Source organism: Chaetodon trifascialis, unplaced genomic scaffold, assembly GCF_039877785.1.
Source record: "Chaetodon trifascialis isolate fChaTrf1 unplaced genomic scaffold, fChaTrf1.hap1 Scaffold_49, whole genome shotgun sequence".
Classification (NCBI taxonomy): Eukaryota; Metazoa; Chordata; class Actinopteri; order Chaetodontiformes; family Chaetodontidae; genus Chaetodon; species Chaetodon trifascialis.
Window position 1 is genome coordinate 27884 of NW_027255841.1, and position 16767 is coordinate 44650.

Genomic DNA, 16767 nt, shown 5'->3' on the forward strand with positions numbered 1-16767 from the left:
AATACCAACATATAATGACAAGGGAATAAATGACAAGGCTAATGATATACTGTACACCATGCCAGCACTTATGCTTTTTCAATTTTGTTTCAGCCTGGTGAGATTGTATTTGGTGACGGCTGCTTAAAGCTGTGTCGCTGTGTGGGGAACTACACTTTGGAATGTGTTGATAATTCCTGTGACTTCAATGAAGAGTGTCGTGAGGTTAATGGTGTTGCAGGCTGCTATCCTAAAGGTAATAAGTTTGTAACACATCAAGGAATTATCACAGGGACTGGTACTAGCGGCTCAAAACAGTATATTCAAATGTATCATCCAACCACATCTGCAGCAAAAGATTTTAGAACTATTTAGAAGGTCTGTCTTCACAAAGAGCATGATAGGTCATACTGTGTTTTGGACAAGCTTTCATTGAAGACAGTGTTGCATTTGGTTGTACACATCAAATGTATTTGTGGTAGTTGTGAGAAGAAAGAGAGATGCAAAAATCCTGCCTTTTTTCCTCATCTCTGCACTCTTGGGCAATCCTTGTATAATGTGAGCGTGCTTCTCAGATTGTTTTCAGACTTCCCAATATCTGATTGGGAAGATTTGGGGGCAGGGGGTTTCACACACTGTTTGACAACCAAGCAGTTCATTTGAAACACTCTTGCCCAGTCCAGAAGAATGAAGTAGCTATTATTAAAGCCAAAGACATTTCATAAAGTATGTTTCTGGTGAAGTACATTACAAAAGCCCTGTGGTGTGGTTTGCAGTCAGTCATGAAGGCACAACTGCGTGTTGCTAAATATGAACTTACCAGTGAGCTAGCTAAAGATGCTATCTTGATAGTTTCCTGTGGTGATACATTTATCACAGCGCATTACAAAAACAGTTTACTGCTACAGCCATTATTGTCCTGGTGCAACCAGTAGCTTGTGGTGGTTAATGTTCGCAAATGTTAGAAAACTTTAGATAGGTCTTGCTGTCTAACCTGCATTGCTGTGTTAGTTTGCTGACTCAATGACTCTTCTGTACTTCTTCTGCCATTTCCCTGAAACTCTCAATAGTGACCACAGTGACTCCTGTATAACAATAGTTGATATGATATATATATAATATAATATATAATATGATATAAATATGATATAATATCTATGATATAAGCTAATTTGGTCCCAGGTAATTTGTTGTCACCATTTGCTGTATTCTGTATGTTAAGGGTTTAGCTTGGGCTTCCTTAATCTTTAACTGGTCAGACCAGTATAACATATTTGTAACAAACTAACTGCTAACATTACAGTTTCTCAGTTCTCAGTTTCTCATTTTCATTTTATTCCCATAGATACATCCACATGCATAGCATCTGGTGATCCCCACTACACCACCTTTGACAAACGCAAGTACAACTTCATGGGCAACTGCAGCTATTTGATGTCTGGATCCTGCAATAAAACAACTCTGCCATTCTATGAGGTCCATGCCGACAATGAAAATCGCTATAACAGGCCCACCATCTCCTATGTGAAAGCCGTACATGTATATGTGTATATGGTGAAGATCTCCATCCTCAAAGGTGGCAGTGTGCGGGTAAGAATGGAGGGGAGGAACACTGCAACATAAACATCATGAACCTTTTCAGTTACTAATTCCAAGTGTAAGATTTCGTTTTTAATAATGGAATGTTTGTGTTTCCTCAATAAGAAGAAAAGATAAGACTATTGATCCCACACTGGGGAAATCATTATAGCCAGCAAGTATTATAGAAAGCAAACACAGTGGCATAAAAGACTCAAGATAAGAAAGTTTACAGGATACAGATCAGAAAAACAACTATGTATGTGTACATTTGTACACAGTATAAATATACTAAATGCCATAAAAATCCTACTGTCATGAAAAGTACTCTTGCCAATGTTCTTATGAAAAAAATATTAATGTCATGTTATATTGCACTTCAGAAACAGTATTGCATTTGAGAAACACTGGGTCTATGTATATGCACAATACATACAGTTTTTAACAATAATGTTGCCAATATAGATACATATGGAACAGTCTGACATCTGTTGGGATGAAGGACCTGTGGTAGCATTCTTGTACACTGAATGCAGCAGTCTGCTGCTGAAGGAGCTGCTTAAGCCACCTACTGTCTCATGCATGAGTTGGGATGGGTTGTCCATGATCGATGTAAGCCTGGCTAACATCCAACTCTTACCCACCTCCTTGACGCTGCCCAGAGGGCAGCTCTCCAGACCAGTTTCAGTCTTTTCCTGCCCCTCTCTGAACTTCCACAACCCCAGCAGACCACTGCATAGAAAACTGCAGATGCCATCACAGTCAGATTTTTTTTTAAACATTGTCCTATATACTCCAAAGGATCTCAGTCTTCTTATCAGGACTTTGGCCCTTCCTGTACAGGGCATCTGTGTTGTTTTTCCATTCCAGTTTGCTTTTGAGGTAAGCACCCAGGTATTTGTAGTCCCCACCATCTCAATGTCAATGAAATCACCATCTCCCTTGGTTTGCTGTTGTTTATGTGCCGGAGGTTTGGTCCACACCAGTCAATGAAATATGTTATGACTTCTCTGTATTCCAGTTTGTTTGTGTGGCAGTCTACACTGGCTGTATGATCAAAGAACTTCTGGATCTGACGACTGTCGGCGTTGTGTCTGAAGTCTGATGTGTAGAGGGTGAAGAGGAAAGGAGAGAGCACTGTCCCCCGCAGAGTCACATTGGACATGCAGTCGCAAAGCCTCACATACTGTTGTCTGTTGGTGAGGTAGTCGAAGTTCCAAGCAGTTAGGTAGCAGTCTATGCCTGCTCCGTCAGGCTTCCCCCCGAACATTGATGGTTGGATTGTGTTGAAAGCACTAGAGAAGTCAGAAAACATGACCCTCACCATGCTTGTAGTATTCTCCAGATGAGAAAGAGATCAACGGTGCAGGTAGATGACTGCATCGTCCACACCAATATGCAGACTGTAGGGGGTCCACCTCACTGCTCACCAGGTGACAGAGATTGTTCAGTATGATCCTCTCCAAGGTCTTCGTCAGGTAGTTAAGACTTCTGGCCTGAAGTGGCTTGTCTCCCTGGGATGCAAGGTTTTTGGGACTAGAACCACACAGGAAGTTTTCTAAAGGGCTGGAACTCTCTCCAGACTGAGACTCATGTTGAAAATATGCAAGATGACCTCAAACATCTGATCTGCACAGTCTCCACAGGGGGGTTAAGTGGTGTGAGGAGAGTGCAGGGTGCTGTGAGGGGGAGGGAGATGGTGTGGAGAAGTAGTGGCTTCAGGTCTGGGCTCAGATTCAGGGCTAATTCCACTGTCGCTGCTGTAACCTGAGACAGTTTTCAGGTCCCTCCAAACCTCTTTGCCGTTGTTCCCCTGAAGGTGCTCCTCTAGCTTCCTCCTGTGGCTGTCCTTCCCTCTCTTTATCTCCCATTTCAGCTCCCTCTGCACCATCCTCATCTCAGCTCACCTTTGTCCCCTGATCTAAAGACCCTCTTCTTCTCATTCAGTAGGGCTCTCAGTTGCGGGGACACCCATGAACTGTTTTTTTGGGAAACACTGCACCTTCCTGGTAGGCACAGTGTTTTCCACAGAGAAGTTAATGTAGTCTGTAATACAGGTTGTTGCTGTCAATGTCCTCCCTGTGTGGACTGCATAACACATCCCAGTCATCCTCTTACATACCTCATAGTTAGTGGTTGTTTATTCACCAAAGGTATATATGCGCTGCATGGTGGCGCAGCAGGTAGTGCGCGTGCCTCACAGCAAGAAGGTTGCCTGTTCAATCCCCAGGTCAGGCAGGGCCTTTCTGTGTGAAGTTTGCATGTTCTTCCCGTGCATGCGTGGGTTCTCTCCGGGTACTCCGGCTTCCTCCCACAGACCAAAAACATGCTCATTAGGTTAATTGATGACTCTAAATTGTCCGTAGGTGTAAGTGTGAGTGTGAGTGTGAATGTTTGTTTGTCCTTGCATGTGGCCCTGCAATCAGCTGGCGACCGGTTCAGGGTGTACCCCGCCTCTTGCCCATTGTAGTTGGGATAGGCTCCAGCCCCCCGCAACCCTGAAAGGGATAGGCGGTATAGATAATGGATGGATGGTATATACAGTATATGCACTAAGCAGATGGACCAGGTTGTGATTGGAACGGCCCAGCAGGGGGACAGGATGAGCTGTGAGCATCCTTAGTGTTTGCATACAGTAAGTCCATTGTCTCTGATGGGGCATTTAACATACTGGGTGAAGAGTGAAGGACAGGAAAATGTGATTGAAGTCACCAGAGATGAGGAGGGCGATGTCTGCAGCTGTGAAACCACAGTGTGTAGTAGCTCACATCGGCCTTGGAAGATAATATGGCCAAATATAATGGCTAAGAGACATTGAGCTGTTAGCCTCAATGTCTCTTTCGTGCAGTGCTGCTGTTTTGCACTGATGTGCTCTGGGTTACACCATCTGTTGTTCACAAATATCACTATGGTAAATTGACTGTATTCTTTCTAGTCTGATGACACCAAGTGCTTTTACAATATTAATCTGCATTCACCCTTTCACACATACATATATACAATGGCTCGGCCATCATTGCAAGCTTTTTAGCGATTTACACACAGAACAGAGATCTCATATTCCCCATAATAAGAGACGGTATGGAAGGTGATCTATTCTTTTCTTCTCTATTCTCTGCATCCCCTTCTCCTTCTCTTATTTCCTTGGGGATCTCTGGTCTTTTCACTGGATGTGTGCTCATGTTGCTCAGCGCGATCAGCTGTTCCTGTGTGTAAACAATGGACCCAAAGTTCAATCAATCTGTTAAAGTAGATGAAAGTAATCCACAAAGTTAGAAAAAAGCTAATCACTAGTCTCACCGGTTGTACAGTACATCCATACGTATGAACAACTGACCAAGACTAATGATGATAAAAACACAAGAAAAACAAAAAAACACACTAATACAAAGAAAGCAAGCTGCCGCAGTGCCATCTTCTGACAAAAGATCATACATTATACTATTCTTCCCCCATACAGGTGAATGGGACAGATGTAAATCTGCCTGTGAGTCCGGACCCTCGTGTTTCTGTGTTCAAGGCAGGAAAGCACTACACTGTGTCCATGAAATTTGGTGTAACTGTCCGATATGATGGAAACCACTTCATGGACATCAAAGTAATCAAAGAGTGAGTGAAAACTGACCAGATGCTACCACTAGAGACTGTCTCTTTACATTTGTTCTTATCCCAGCCCCATACAGAATCCTATTTTTATTAACTTTCAGAAAGACGCTGAAAATAAATTGTTCATGTTGGTTTGGCACAAACTCTCAGATATGGCAAAAAAGCAAGATGGAGCTCTTACTGATTGCTAACTTTTAGATTTTCTTGTAATTTGCAGCTATCAGAGTAAACTGTGTGGACTGTGTGGAGATTACGATGGAGATACCAAAAATGATTTCCGTAAACCAGATGGATCATTGACCAACAATGTCAATGACTTTGGACACAGCTGGAACACTGACCCGGAGTGAGTAGCATACTTTAATACTTCTCCATATGCACACTAAGGAGTTTGACGCTGCTAGTCTCTTAGGTGAGGTCATTGAAATCATGTTTTCCCCGTTTTTCAATCAAAACTGTGGGAATGAAATAGAAAAGAGCTAAAATAAACACTGTCATTTTCAATCTATGTTGTCTTTTATTTATTTATTTGTTTTTTATTTGTAATATCTTGTTGATTTATGTAATGTTGAATACTTTAGCAAACTAAAGAAATCGGTACAGATCAGTTACCCCATCATTGTAATTACGAGGGACAATAACTAACCAACACAAAGAAACCTTCTTCAACTGACTGTGCTGACAGGTGTAATAAGAAACCCAACACAACCATCCCTGAGTGTGATGAAGAAGTGCAGGAGTTGTATGAGAGCTCTGGATACTGTGGCATCCTGATGGACAAAAATGGGCCTTTTGCTGTGTGTCACCGCAAAATAAACCCCAATGTAAGTCACTATGAGCACATTCACATGCACAACCAACTCTCAAAAATATGTACACGTGCAGATTACTCTTACAAAAGTCTTCATAGTTAAATTAATTTGTTAATAAAGCTTTGAGCCACCATATATGTGGTTTGCAATGATTTTACAACAGAAAAGAGGCTAACTAAGGAACATACACTCTAAAAAAGAATACACTGGCTCAACTTAAAAAAATTAAGGTAACAATTTGCATGGATCTTTTTAAGTAATGGCAACTTAGTCATTATTAAGTTCATTCCATGAGGCTTTTATAGTTATACTAACTCAAATTTAGTGAAGTGCTTAGTTCAATAAACAAAGTAGCCAAATTGCTTTATTTAAGTTAGTCCAACTTATTTATTTTACTTGCACTCTACTCAAAAATGTCCATGCAAATTGTTACCTTAATTTTTTTGAGGATTAGCAACTTATTTCACTTAAGTTAAAATAAATTAACAAGAATAGCAATTTAAGTTTTAATAACAAACTTTATTTTTGTTACCAGTTTCAGTTTTTTAAATATCAACAATGCCAACAACTTTGTGCACCAAATAAACACTGCCCACCTCCAAATAAATAAATAAACCCACAACTGAATTAGTTCTAAACAAAACTAAAATGAATGAATTTAAAATAAATATACAAAATAAAATAAACACAACACAAACATACTGCAATTAATAACAATTAATATAAGTTTTGGATGATCTTTAAGTGCATGTGAAGGAATAAAATATAACAAAAACACAGTGCACTCTGAATTACAGAAATTAAGTTTGGCATGTGTTGGCAAAAACACGTTAAATGGCTAAACATAATTTGCCTGATGAACAGTGAAACATTTTGTAAACACACACCTAAGTACATGTCAATACTCAAGTCTCCCTTCTCTTACAATAATCCTTTGTGGGTTAATCACAGGAAAGAAAGGAAAAAGCCAAGTTTTCATTCACATCAATATCACACAATGGAATACAACATCACAGTTTCCGGAACCATGACCATAAAATGACAATAAAACCCCTGAGAACATGTCACAATAACAATTAACACTGAACTCAATACTTTAGTACAGGAGTTTACTTTTCAGAGACATTACTTTGGGACTGGCTTTAAGACCATCGAGCTCGAGGAAAATCTTTTGACATACTTCAAAAGTGTTTCTCAGTTGTTTCGGGTAGGTGAGGTTGAGGGCATAAATCAGCCCCATCAGCAAGGCACAGGCTCTTGGGACATCCAGGACCTCAAGGACTGCTGCTCCCTCGATCAAAACTGTTGCACTGGCTGGATCAGATGTTCTGGCACCTCTGGTTACCACAATCTTCATGACATCATTGGCAGTATCTCCAACACCATCCTTCCACAAGTAGGAATCAATGTATTTTAAAGAGGACATGAAACACTCAACCAGGAAATGAGACTCAGCAATCAGCTATTTTTCTGTAAAGTTGCTCGTAGCAGCTTTAAGTTCAGATACTGTACTTTGTTCCTATTCTTTTTAGATATGGTTACTTCAAGAGGACATGAAACAGTCAACTAAGTTGTGATGGTTTACTAAATGGACATCCCCTCTAATCAACCATTATATATTAAACATGATAAATGTAACCATTTAGGAGAAAAAAAGAAGCTCTGTTTTAGATTTCATAGCAAGGGCACCGCCATATTGCCTGACCCTAGCATGTAACGTCATGTGGTTTGTTCACTCGGTTGCACTCATACAGTACAATGCATTTACAGTCAAAATAATAAAAGATATCTAGACAGGTAACAACTAAAACAGTGATAGGAGGAGACACACAAAGAACAGGAGAGAAGAAGACAAGGAGGAGACCACTATTGTATTTCTTATGGATGTAAAAATACATTTGTACGGTGTTTAAAGCCACGAGCTAACAGCCCGTTTTAATCCACTGCTGCTGCCCTGGCCAGCAGCGCTGAAAAGAGCTGACACACGTCTCCTAACTGACAGATTTCAACTGCAGCACAAGAATGATCTGATGTGAGCTTTCTTAAACTATATAGCAGCCATATGACTGTCAGAAATTCAAAACTAACCACAACCACTGTTACCATCCGGACTTCAAAGTATTCACCTAAAGCTCACATCAGTCCACAGCAGCAGACACCGTCTGACTGCTCAGTCAGAGCTCATCACAGCTGAAATATTTCTTACCTTACTCCATGATTTCCACAGCGTTCAGTCAGGCTCAAAATTCAGATTTAAAACGTTGCAAATCCACAGGTATTATTATTCCCAAATCTGTAATCTTCCTCATCGTCCCGTTACTTCATCTCACAATTTGTGCGATAATTTTTTTTTTTTTTTTTACTCATCGTAAATAAGACACATCCCCTGATAAATTAAAATTATATCGTAGTCATCACAAACCAGTGTGAAGCACAATAACTTCCCCTTTGAAACAATATCTTACTTTTTCAACCCAAGTGTTGACTGTCATCCCTCTCTCATTCAGGAAACTGCTCAAAAAAAAAACTTACTTAAAAAAAAACTGACTTACTATGTTGCTGATTCTTTCCAAATGTTTGGCAAATGTGTTTGATAGCTGACCAAATATATGAAATTAAGAAGAAAAAAAGCAAAGAAATGTTAAATGACAAAAGTTTCTCATAAATATTGTAATTACTGTTAATATTGGAATGCCAAAATAGCAGCTCCAAAATGTTAAAAGAATAGTTCAATTGAGCAGATTTGTCAGCAGATAAAAATGCACAGTAACATTAACAAATTCGTATATACTAGTGATAAGTAATGCTAGGAAACAAAATTACTTAAGACTTCTATGTTTCTACAGCCTGCTTCCCTGCCCTCATTAGCATGCAGACCGCGCCACTGAATTTTCTCAATAAGTGGTTCAGTTAATGTTAACCAACTTGAAACTCACACACAAATAACTGATTTAAACATCAACATGCACAGAAACTGAAACAGCGAAAGAGCATAGCAACCCTTCACTTACTTCAAGGTTAAACATGAATGTATGAACAGCTGCATGCAAACCAAACCTGCATTAACGTTTTACAAAATTTAAATTTGGATGAAGCAAAACACGTTTTGTCTCACCTTTGCAGTGTTACAACTTCCCTTACGGAGGTTCCGTGCCAGTTAATATAATTCAGCTGCCACTGCACAACAAAAAACGGGAAAAGATTAGGGCTCACTACAGTAAGCTAGCTAAGTTTACCAGCTAAGAGCGAATTAGCAACAGGTTTAGCGATACAAGGGCTAAACTAGCTGACGACAAGCTTAAATTTCAATTGGTACAAACGTTTTTTTGGACTGTGTGTTAACACAGTTATTAACTGTTGTGAATATACTGTAACAAAGCAAACAAGTACTCACCGAGAAAATTCGCTTCAAGATAGTCTGCAAAATCGTTTTTTCTCTCCTCGTGGCTTGCAGGTACTGTAGGGTGTGGCAACAGCACATGCACAGGCAAGTCCACTTCCCTACATGAGTTGCAGTAACTTAATACCTTTCTATTGTTAGGAGAGGGCAGAAATTTTTACTCTGAAGTGATACATTAATGAGTAATGACAGCTTTCTGTATTTTGATTTTGGCCAACATATCACAATAAGTTATCAACTTATTAAAATGTGTACATGTAAAAAACATATATTTTCAAGCTGAAAAAGCTCTTTAATTTAAGCTATCCTCACTAACCTCATGAATCATTTCTTAGAGTGTAGTACCAGTAACTCCATTACCTGTATTAAAATCACTGTGATCCATGGACCTACATGGTTTATTGCTTTTATAAACCTGAAATGATTTCAAAACACACAGCAATGAAAAAAATGAAATAATTTAGCGATATAATAAAAAACCTCTTCTGCCAAGCAATGTAGTTCTTCAGTGGCATTTAATAAAATGAAGATATTGTGCAATTGTGATACTATGCAACAAACGCTGCAAACGGACAAGACATCGTTGGTAGAATGCATATATATATATATATATATATACACACACACACACACAGTATAGTACAGTATATACTGTACTTCTATGAAAAAATTCAAAACAAAAATTTACATTTTGAAACAAATTACTTTGGCACAGTCATACTGATGTTATGCGGTCACAGGTGTGTGTTTACTTTACAATAGCTTCGAAGATATATATAATGAAGAACTGGAACTATAAATTTTATAATAATGGACTCACAAACAAGACCAAACACTAGGCACACCATGAGTAAGGGTTGGCTTGATTGTAATTTGTAAAAATATTGGTAATGTGAGAAGAGAAAACAGCAAAGTTTGTGTTTTAAGATGAAAAGACAGAATAAAGAATTTTAACTCAACAAACTATGTGTCTTCAGAATTACCTAAGGGACTGTGTCTTTGACCTGTGTGAGCTCGAAGGAGCCAAGCCTGTCCTGTGTGAAGCCATCGAAGCCTACGTCAATGAATGTCAGGACCGTGGGATCAACATTGGCCCCTGGAGGAATGAAACCTTTTGCCGTGAGTGTTGGGTCAACAATGGATGTAGGAATGAGGAATGTAGGCAAGGGAATAAGAAGTGTTTATCAATTATCAGAGTAGGAAGTCACTCACAAATGGCCAAAAATGTTCAACAATTCAAATTTAGAATAAAATGATTTTTAACTCAGGAAGTGACTCCTATGTTAGCCAAAATGTTGGAAAGCTCCAAAGGTGTCCTAATGTATTAGCAGTCACCAGGATATGGCATTCAGGTGGAGAGATCCTGTGAGAGTAGAAGAAGAAGAAGAAACGTACTTTATTAATCACATCACACAGTTTACAGTGAGTTGCACACTACACGCCATGTTTCTCCCATCCTCGGTCTGTCGATCCTCCGCGGCAGACCAGGAGCGGTGGGCTGCCAGCTGACGCCGGCACCTGGGGACCAGTGCTTCTCCATCACCATTGGTCAGGTGGTGATCTTATTGCATGTTTTTAGTGGTGGTTATTAAGGAGGAAACCCCGGGTGAACACAGGGAGAACATGCAAACTCCACACAGAAAGGGCCTCCCTTTTCCTCGAGCAAGCACCAGCACCCACAACGTGATTCGAACCGGGGACCTTCTAGCTGTGAGGCAACAGTGTTACCACTTGTGCCACCGTGCTAGTAGTATGTAATTGCATCGGGGGACCTCTTTCCCCTCAAACAACAGGTCCAACCACAAAGGGGTTCAAGATCATACTTTGCAGGCATTCATCCTCTAGGCTTTGTTTTCCATTTCCCATTCGCGGGTCATAACATGAGCTGTGACTGTAATACACCTCTGAGAAGTTTGTGAAGTCCACCCATCTGTGGTTATAGAGATGCACTCTGCTTCTTTGAAGCTTTAACCTTTGGTCTCTTGGTACAGAGCTGCTATCACAAGGCAACTAAAATGTGGCCTTGGTGGAAGTACATAATTTGGCTCCAGCATGCATCTTGTCATTCAGCTCTGAGACTCTTATGCGTAAGCAATGCAAATGCTTTTTTGAGGACTAGATCCAGCTTATGTTACTTTTGTAGTCAATATGAAACCATCAGATAGGTGTTACCCATCTGTCAGGAAAATGTTCATCTTTTGGATAACTTTGAAAATCAATTTCTAATTTGTATATGTAGAATTTGATTCCTAACTTTTTTGCAGCATAAGGGGATGCTACAGTAGTAGTGTTTTGCCAGTAGCCGTGTTAGTGTTTACATCTGTTTTCCAAGCATATATGATGCCTCTTTGGCTACCTTATTACTGACTTCACCCTGCCATCTACCCCCAGCTTTGATCTGCCCCCTCAACAGCCACTTTGAGGCCTGTGTGGAACCCTGTCAAGAGACATGTTTTGGGAGCCCTCCTTTCTGTGATGGGCCCTGTTCAGAGGGCTGTGTGTGTAATCCTGGCTATGTCCTGAGTGCCAACAAGTGCATCATGAAGAGCTTTTGTGGCTGCAATGCCACCAACGGCCAGTATTATGAGGTACAGCGAAGTTAGTCTGAGAAACCACAAGGGAATTGTGGACGTGTATTACTCATGTTGTAGGGACATACTCTGTTTACGCAGTCACATTGTAGGGGCTCACCTCTGTGTGTGTGTGTGTGTGTGTGTTGGGTTGGGATGGATAAAGTTAAGGTTAGGGGCAAGGGAATGTATTCTGTCAATGAGTTTCCTGTCAAGTATAGAAAGACAAACATGTCTCCGTGTGTGTATATCCTATCCTCGTATGTTCTTCAGTATGTTTTTCTGTGTAAATTCTAAATATGGGAGACTGTGAAATCAAGGGTGAGGGTTGTATTATCATACAAGACAATTTTTGACTTAACCTTCTTCCTGCTTACACAGTTCAAATGTGTCTCTGTGTGTTTGTCAGCCTGGAGAGGAATTTTATGTAGATGATTGTAAGCTGAAGTGCAGGTGTGATGTTCCCTTTGTTACTTGTGAGGCCTCTGAGTGCCCCCCAAGGAAAGAGTGTAAACTCCAGGATGGAGAGCTGGGGTGCTATCCCATAGGTAAGTTTACACCCACCGCACCACTAACCAAGCTGTATCTGAACTGGATATGAAATATATTGATCTTCTACGGGCATCATAGCAGAATGATATTCCATCGCTACATCTTAGCTGTATTGACCAGATCCAAAATCAATCATTCATAAATTTAAATTGAAACAAATTGCAGCATATAGTGATCACTAATAGTAAGTAACAATTTACCCTAGACACTCCAAATATCTTTCCCCTTTGATTACATGGACAATTACATTTAACCTTTCAAGCAATCGAAATCCAAACAGGGAGCAGTGGGAATGTGGTTTCTCACAGACAGCGCTGATGCTATTGCTTTTTTTAGTGCACTAAAAACAGAAATAATAATAAGAAGAAGAAGAAGAAGAAGAAGAAGAAATTACATTGTTTGTTAGATATTACACATCCCTGTCTACACAAATGGGGTGAACCACATGACTCACTACACTGTTGCTGGACATTCGGTCATTTATGATGTTACAGTTGCCAGTTATTTAAGTTCTGGTCTCACACTAGCCCTCTTTAAAGCTGAATGGTAGCCAGTCTACTTTTTTAACATTCAAAACAACATCTTCCTGATTAGAATTATTCTGTGTTAACAAAGTAGTCTGTCATCTTCTTTGCTTCTGTTGTGATTTGGCGCTATACAAATAAAATTGAGTTGAATTGAATTGAATTGAATTGAATTGAACTGAATTGAATTGAATTGAATCAAATGATGTGGTACTGAGATTTCATGTGAGTACCTTGGTAAATACCAAGGTATTATAAAATGTGGGCATATATTCTCATATATGATATTCTCATATATAATCAGATTAAGCAATGGTAGCTTGTGGTACTGAGAACAACCCAGAAAGCTGCTTCCCTTTCAATAACAGTTCAGCATCTTTGAATAGGCACGGTGTGCTTGACAAAGTCTATTTATTTTACTTAATTGTAATCTTCCTGACACAATTTTTTTTTTTTTTTTTTTTTTTTCACAGAATTTGATTTGGTGTGTGTTTTTCACTCCACATAATCATTGAACTGAGATCAGGGAAATGCCTAAATTTCAGTCAGTTTGAAATATATGAGAACAGACAGATGTATCTGTCATGAGGTGCCAGTGAAAATCAAAAGCAGAAGAGAACTGACCTGTTTTTCAGTCATTGTTATGTTGATAGTTTAAGGTCTAGGACAGCAGTCACTGTGCTGGTTGTAGCCAATGTTAGCAAAAAATATTAGGTTGCTAGCTTCTCTATGTTGTAGTCTGGTGTTCTGGGATTGTTCAGAATGTTTGTCCCTCTGTGTCAGGCACTCAGGACTGTGTGGTGTCTGGAGATCCTCACTACAGCACGTTTGACAAGAAGTTCTACAGCTTCATGGGCACATGTACCTATATACTGGCCAGAAACTGCAAGAACAACACAGGTAGAAACAGGTTTATACATTTATACATGCCTTTTTTTTTTCATTGCATCTGAACAACCATTTTGAATTTCTGTAAAAACACTTTTTTCACTGTTCCTTGAAAGTCAACTTAACCAACTTGGAAAAAAGGATATTTTTAATGTCACCTCACCTTCAACCTGCCACAACTCCTGTGCAATAGCAACCACATTTAGATGACACGTACACATATCTACTTCAAGTGATCTTATGAAATCTGATGTCCTTTCACTAGGAGGTGGCACAACAACTACATAATAAATTAAAACAACCATAGTAGTCATCAGTCTAATTTATGCAATTTTGCACAGGTTGTCTTGTATAAAGTCCTTTTTCTAAAAGACACATAATTGTTTTGTAGTGACATCTGTTTTTTTATGGGGTAAGGTTACTGTCAAAAGTTTCATGCGTGCACACATAAAAATCATGCACGTATTAAAAATGTGTGCGTGTTAGTCTGTAGTTGTGCATAAATAAAAAATTTGTAAACTCTTGTTTAAGTCAAATCATGCATAGATTATGCAGTATATAAATTATCTGTGAGAATGCAACTCGTGAGGGTACAACTTTCCAAAATTACAAATACAGATTGCAGTTTACGGACGTACGCTTCCTTCAGAATGAATACGAATCTGACAAGCGTGAAGTAACTGTCAAAACTACGTCACAAGGTCACAGGCATTATGTATTGAGTGGAAGATAACATTGATTCTACAAACTGTGCATGCATGAAAGATGGCGGCGGCGAGGGATTTGGAGCAAAGTCAAGTACGTAATTTCAAATTGTTCTTACTACATTGGTCTCGGGAAATGACTCAATGTGTACATCTGTCTTATATTAGGGTAACTTAGGGTAACAACCCAGACGACGTGTTTTAGACCAGCTGGGTCATGGTTAACCTAGTTTAGCAGTGTTTCTGCGATGTACACTTTGAGTCAGTTCCCGAGACCAATGTAGTAAGAAAATGATATTAAAACAATTTGAAATTAGTACTTGGCCATATCTCAATATGCGTTCTTTTCTGTACTTGTGTTCTTGTGTACTTGAGAAACGTCATCACTCTGAGTCCAAGTACTGTTCCAATTCAAAAGTCCGCATCTCGACAAGTACACTGAAATACCCGGATGTGTTCTTGCCCCTCCCACTTTATCGAGTATGCATCGGATGGTGACTTTTGCAGACTTGGGGCAGCCACGAATCCCAGAATGCATTTCGCAGCAACGATGGCGGAGGAGAAGACTCACAACTATAAGTTACAAGTTTCGAAATACTGCTGTTTTAGTAGTACGGAATGTGGTTTTAAGATTATTTTATGTGAGAAAGTGAATGTTAAAACTTAAAATCTGCGGTCGATTCGTCACGATAGTGCGTAGTTTAAAATTTACTCCAAAGTTTTCGGAGATGTGTCGTCCTGCTAACGTCATCAAGTACGCTGCTGTCCCAATTGCAGAATGACGGTCCTGCGTCCTCCCGTCCTGGAGAGACTGTACTCCCAAGTCGAACTTGCTAAGTCCGAACTGCCAAGATCTTAAGTCCGAACTTGGCATACTTGGTATTGAGAAACGGCCAATGACTTTGCTCCAAATCCCTCGCCGCCGCCATCTTTCACGCATGCGCAGTTTGTAGAATCGATGTTATCTTCCACTCGATACATAATGCCTGTGACCTCGTGACGTAGTTTTGACAATAACTTCATGCTTGTCAGATTCGTATTCATTCTGAAGGAAGCGTACGTCCGTAAACAGCAATCTGTATTTATAATTTTAGAAAGTTGTAACTTTACGAATTGCATTCTCACAGATAATTTATACATTGCATAATCTATGCATGATTTGACTTAAACAAGAGTTTACAATTTTTTTATTTATGCACAACTACAGACTAACACGCACACATTTTTAATACGTGCACGATTTTTATGTGTGCAGGCACGAAACTTTTGACAGTAACCTTACCCCATAGTTTTTGGACATTTTGTGAAAAATTCACTTATAGTTTTCATTCATATAATGTTTAAGAGGCCTATACTGCAAACAGCAGACACTGACCTTTTTTTTTTTTTTTATGTGAATGTAAATGCAGCAGTAGGTAGAAGAGAAACCTGATTACTGACCAACTGCACATGAATTTGAATTTACTATTATAACACATTGCAGGTAGTCATCATGTATTTTGTCATTGGATCTGTCCCTGAAATCTGCTTTAGTCCACACCTACTCAAGTACAACAACCTGATAGAGCCATGTTTAACTTTAGCGGCTGATATCAATATTTGAGTAAAAAATTAAATCAGATAACAAAACATGTTTATCAGCCAATATGAATTTTGACAAAAAAGGAAAAAAAAAAAAAACATACAAAATCTTTGGTTATGTCTGGTGTTATTCTCTCTGTGCAGGTCCTTGGTTTTCAGTGGAGGGAAAGAATGAGGAGAGAGGAGTGTCAGGAGTGTCCTACCTGAGAAAACTCTATGTCACTGTGAATGGAATCACTGTGACCTTGATGAAAGCCAGGAAAACACTGGTCAGTATGATTCAAGATTCTTTATTGTCATATACTTGTAACAATGTAACATCGTCACCAGTAATGAAATTTTTTGTGCTTGGTGCCAACTCAACTTTACGTGCAAAATATGCAAGAATAAATATATACATAGAGGTAGCAGCTTTATAAAAACAGAATAGAATAAAAATAGAATAGAAACACTAGAAATAGAATTAAAACACTAGAGGTGTGTGTGTGTGTGTGTGTGTGTGTGTGTGTGTGTGTGTGTGTGTGTGTGTGTAATGGTTTGTGGGTAGAAACTGTCCTTGAACCTGCTGTTTTT

The 16767-nt window shown here is 39.4% G+C and overlaps 1 protein-coding gene across 1 annotated transcript in view; it reads left to right on the forward strand.

Moving 5' to 3' along the window:
• Nucleotides 1-16767, forward strand: part of zanl (zonadhesin, like) — an 83252-nt gene that overhangs the window by 20752 nt on the left and 45733 nt on the right. Inside the window, exons 21-30 of the mRNA XM_070958229.1 lie at nucleotides 94-235; nucleotides 1325-1569; nucleotides 5018-5166; nucleotides 5381-5509; nucleotides 5849-5987; nucleotides 10353-10494; nucleotides 11767-11963; nucleotides 12355-12493; nucleotides 13805-13921; nucleotides 16339-16463. Of these exons, the coding sequence (XP_070814330.1) occupies nucleotides 94-235; nucleotides 1325-1569; nucleotides 5018-5166; nucleotides 5381-5509; nucleotides 5849-5987; nucleotides 10353-10494; nucleotides 11767-11963; nucleotides 12355-12493; nucleotides 13805-13921; nucleotides 16339-16463 (1524 nt within the window). The remainder of the gene's footprint in view (nucleotides 1-93; nucleotides 236-1324; nucleotides 1570-5017; nucleotides 5167-5380; nucleotides 5510-5848; nucleotides 5988-10352; nucleotides 10495-11766; nucleotides 11964-12354; nucleotides 12494-13804; nucleotides 13922-16338; nucleotides 16464-16767) is intronic.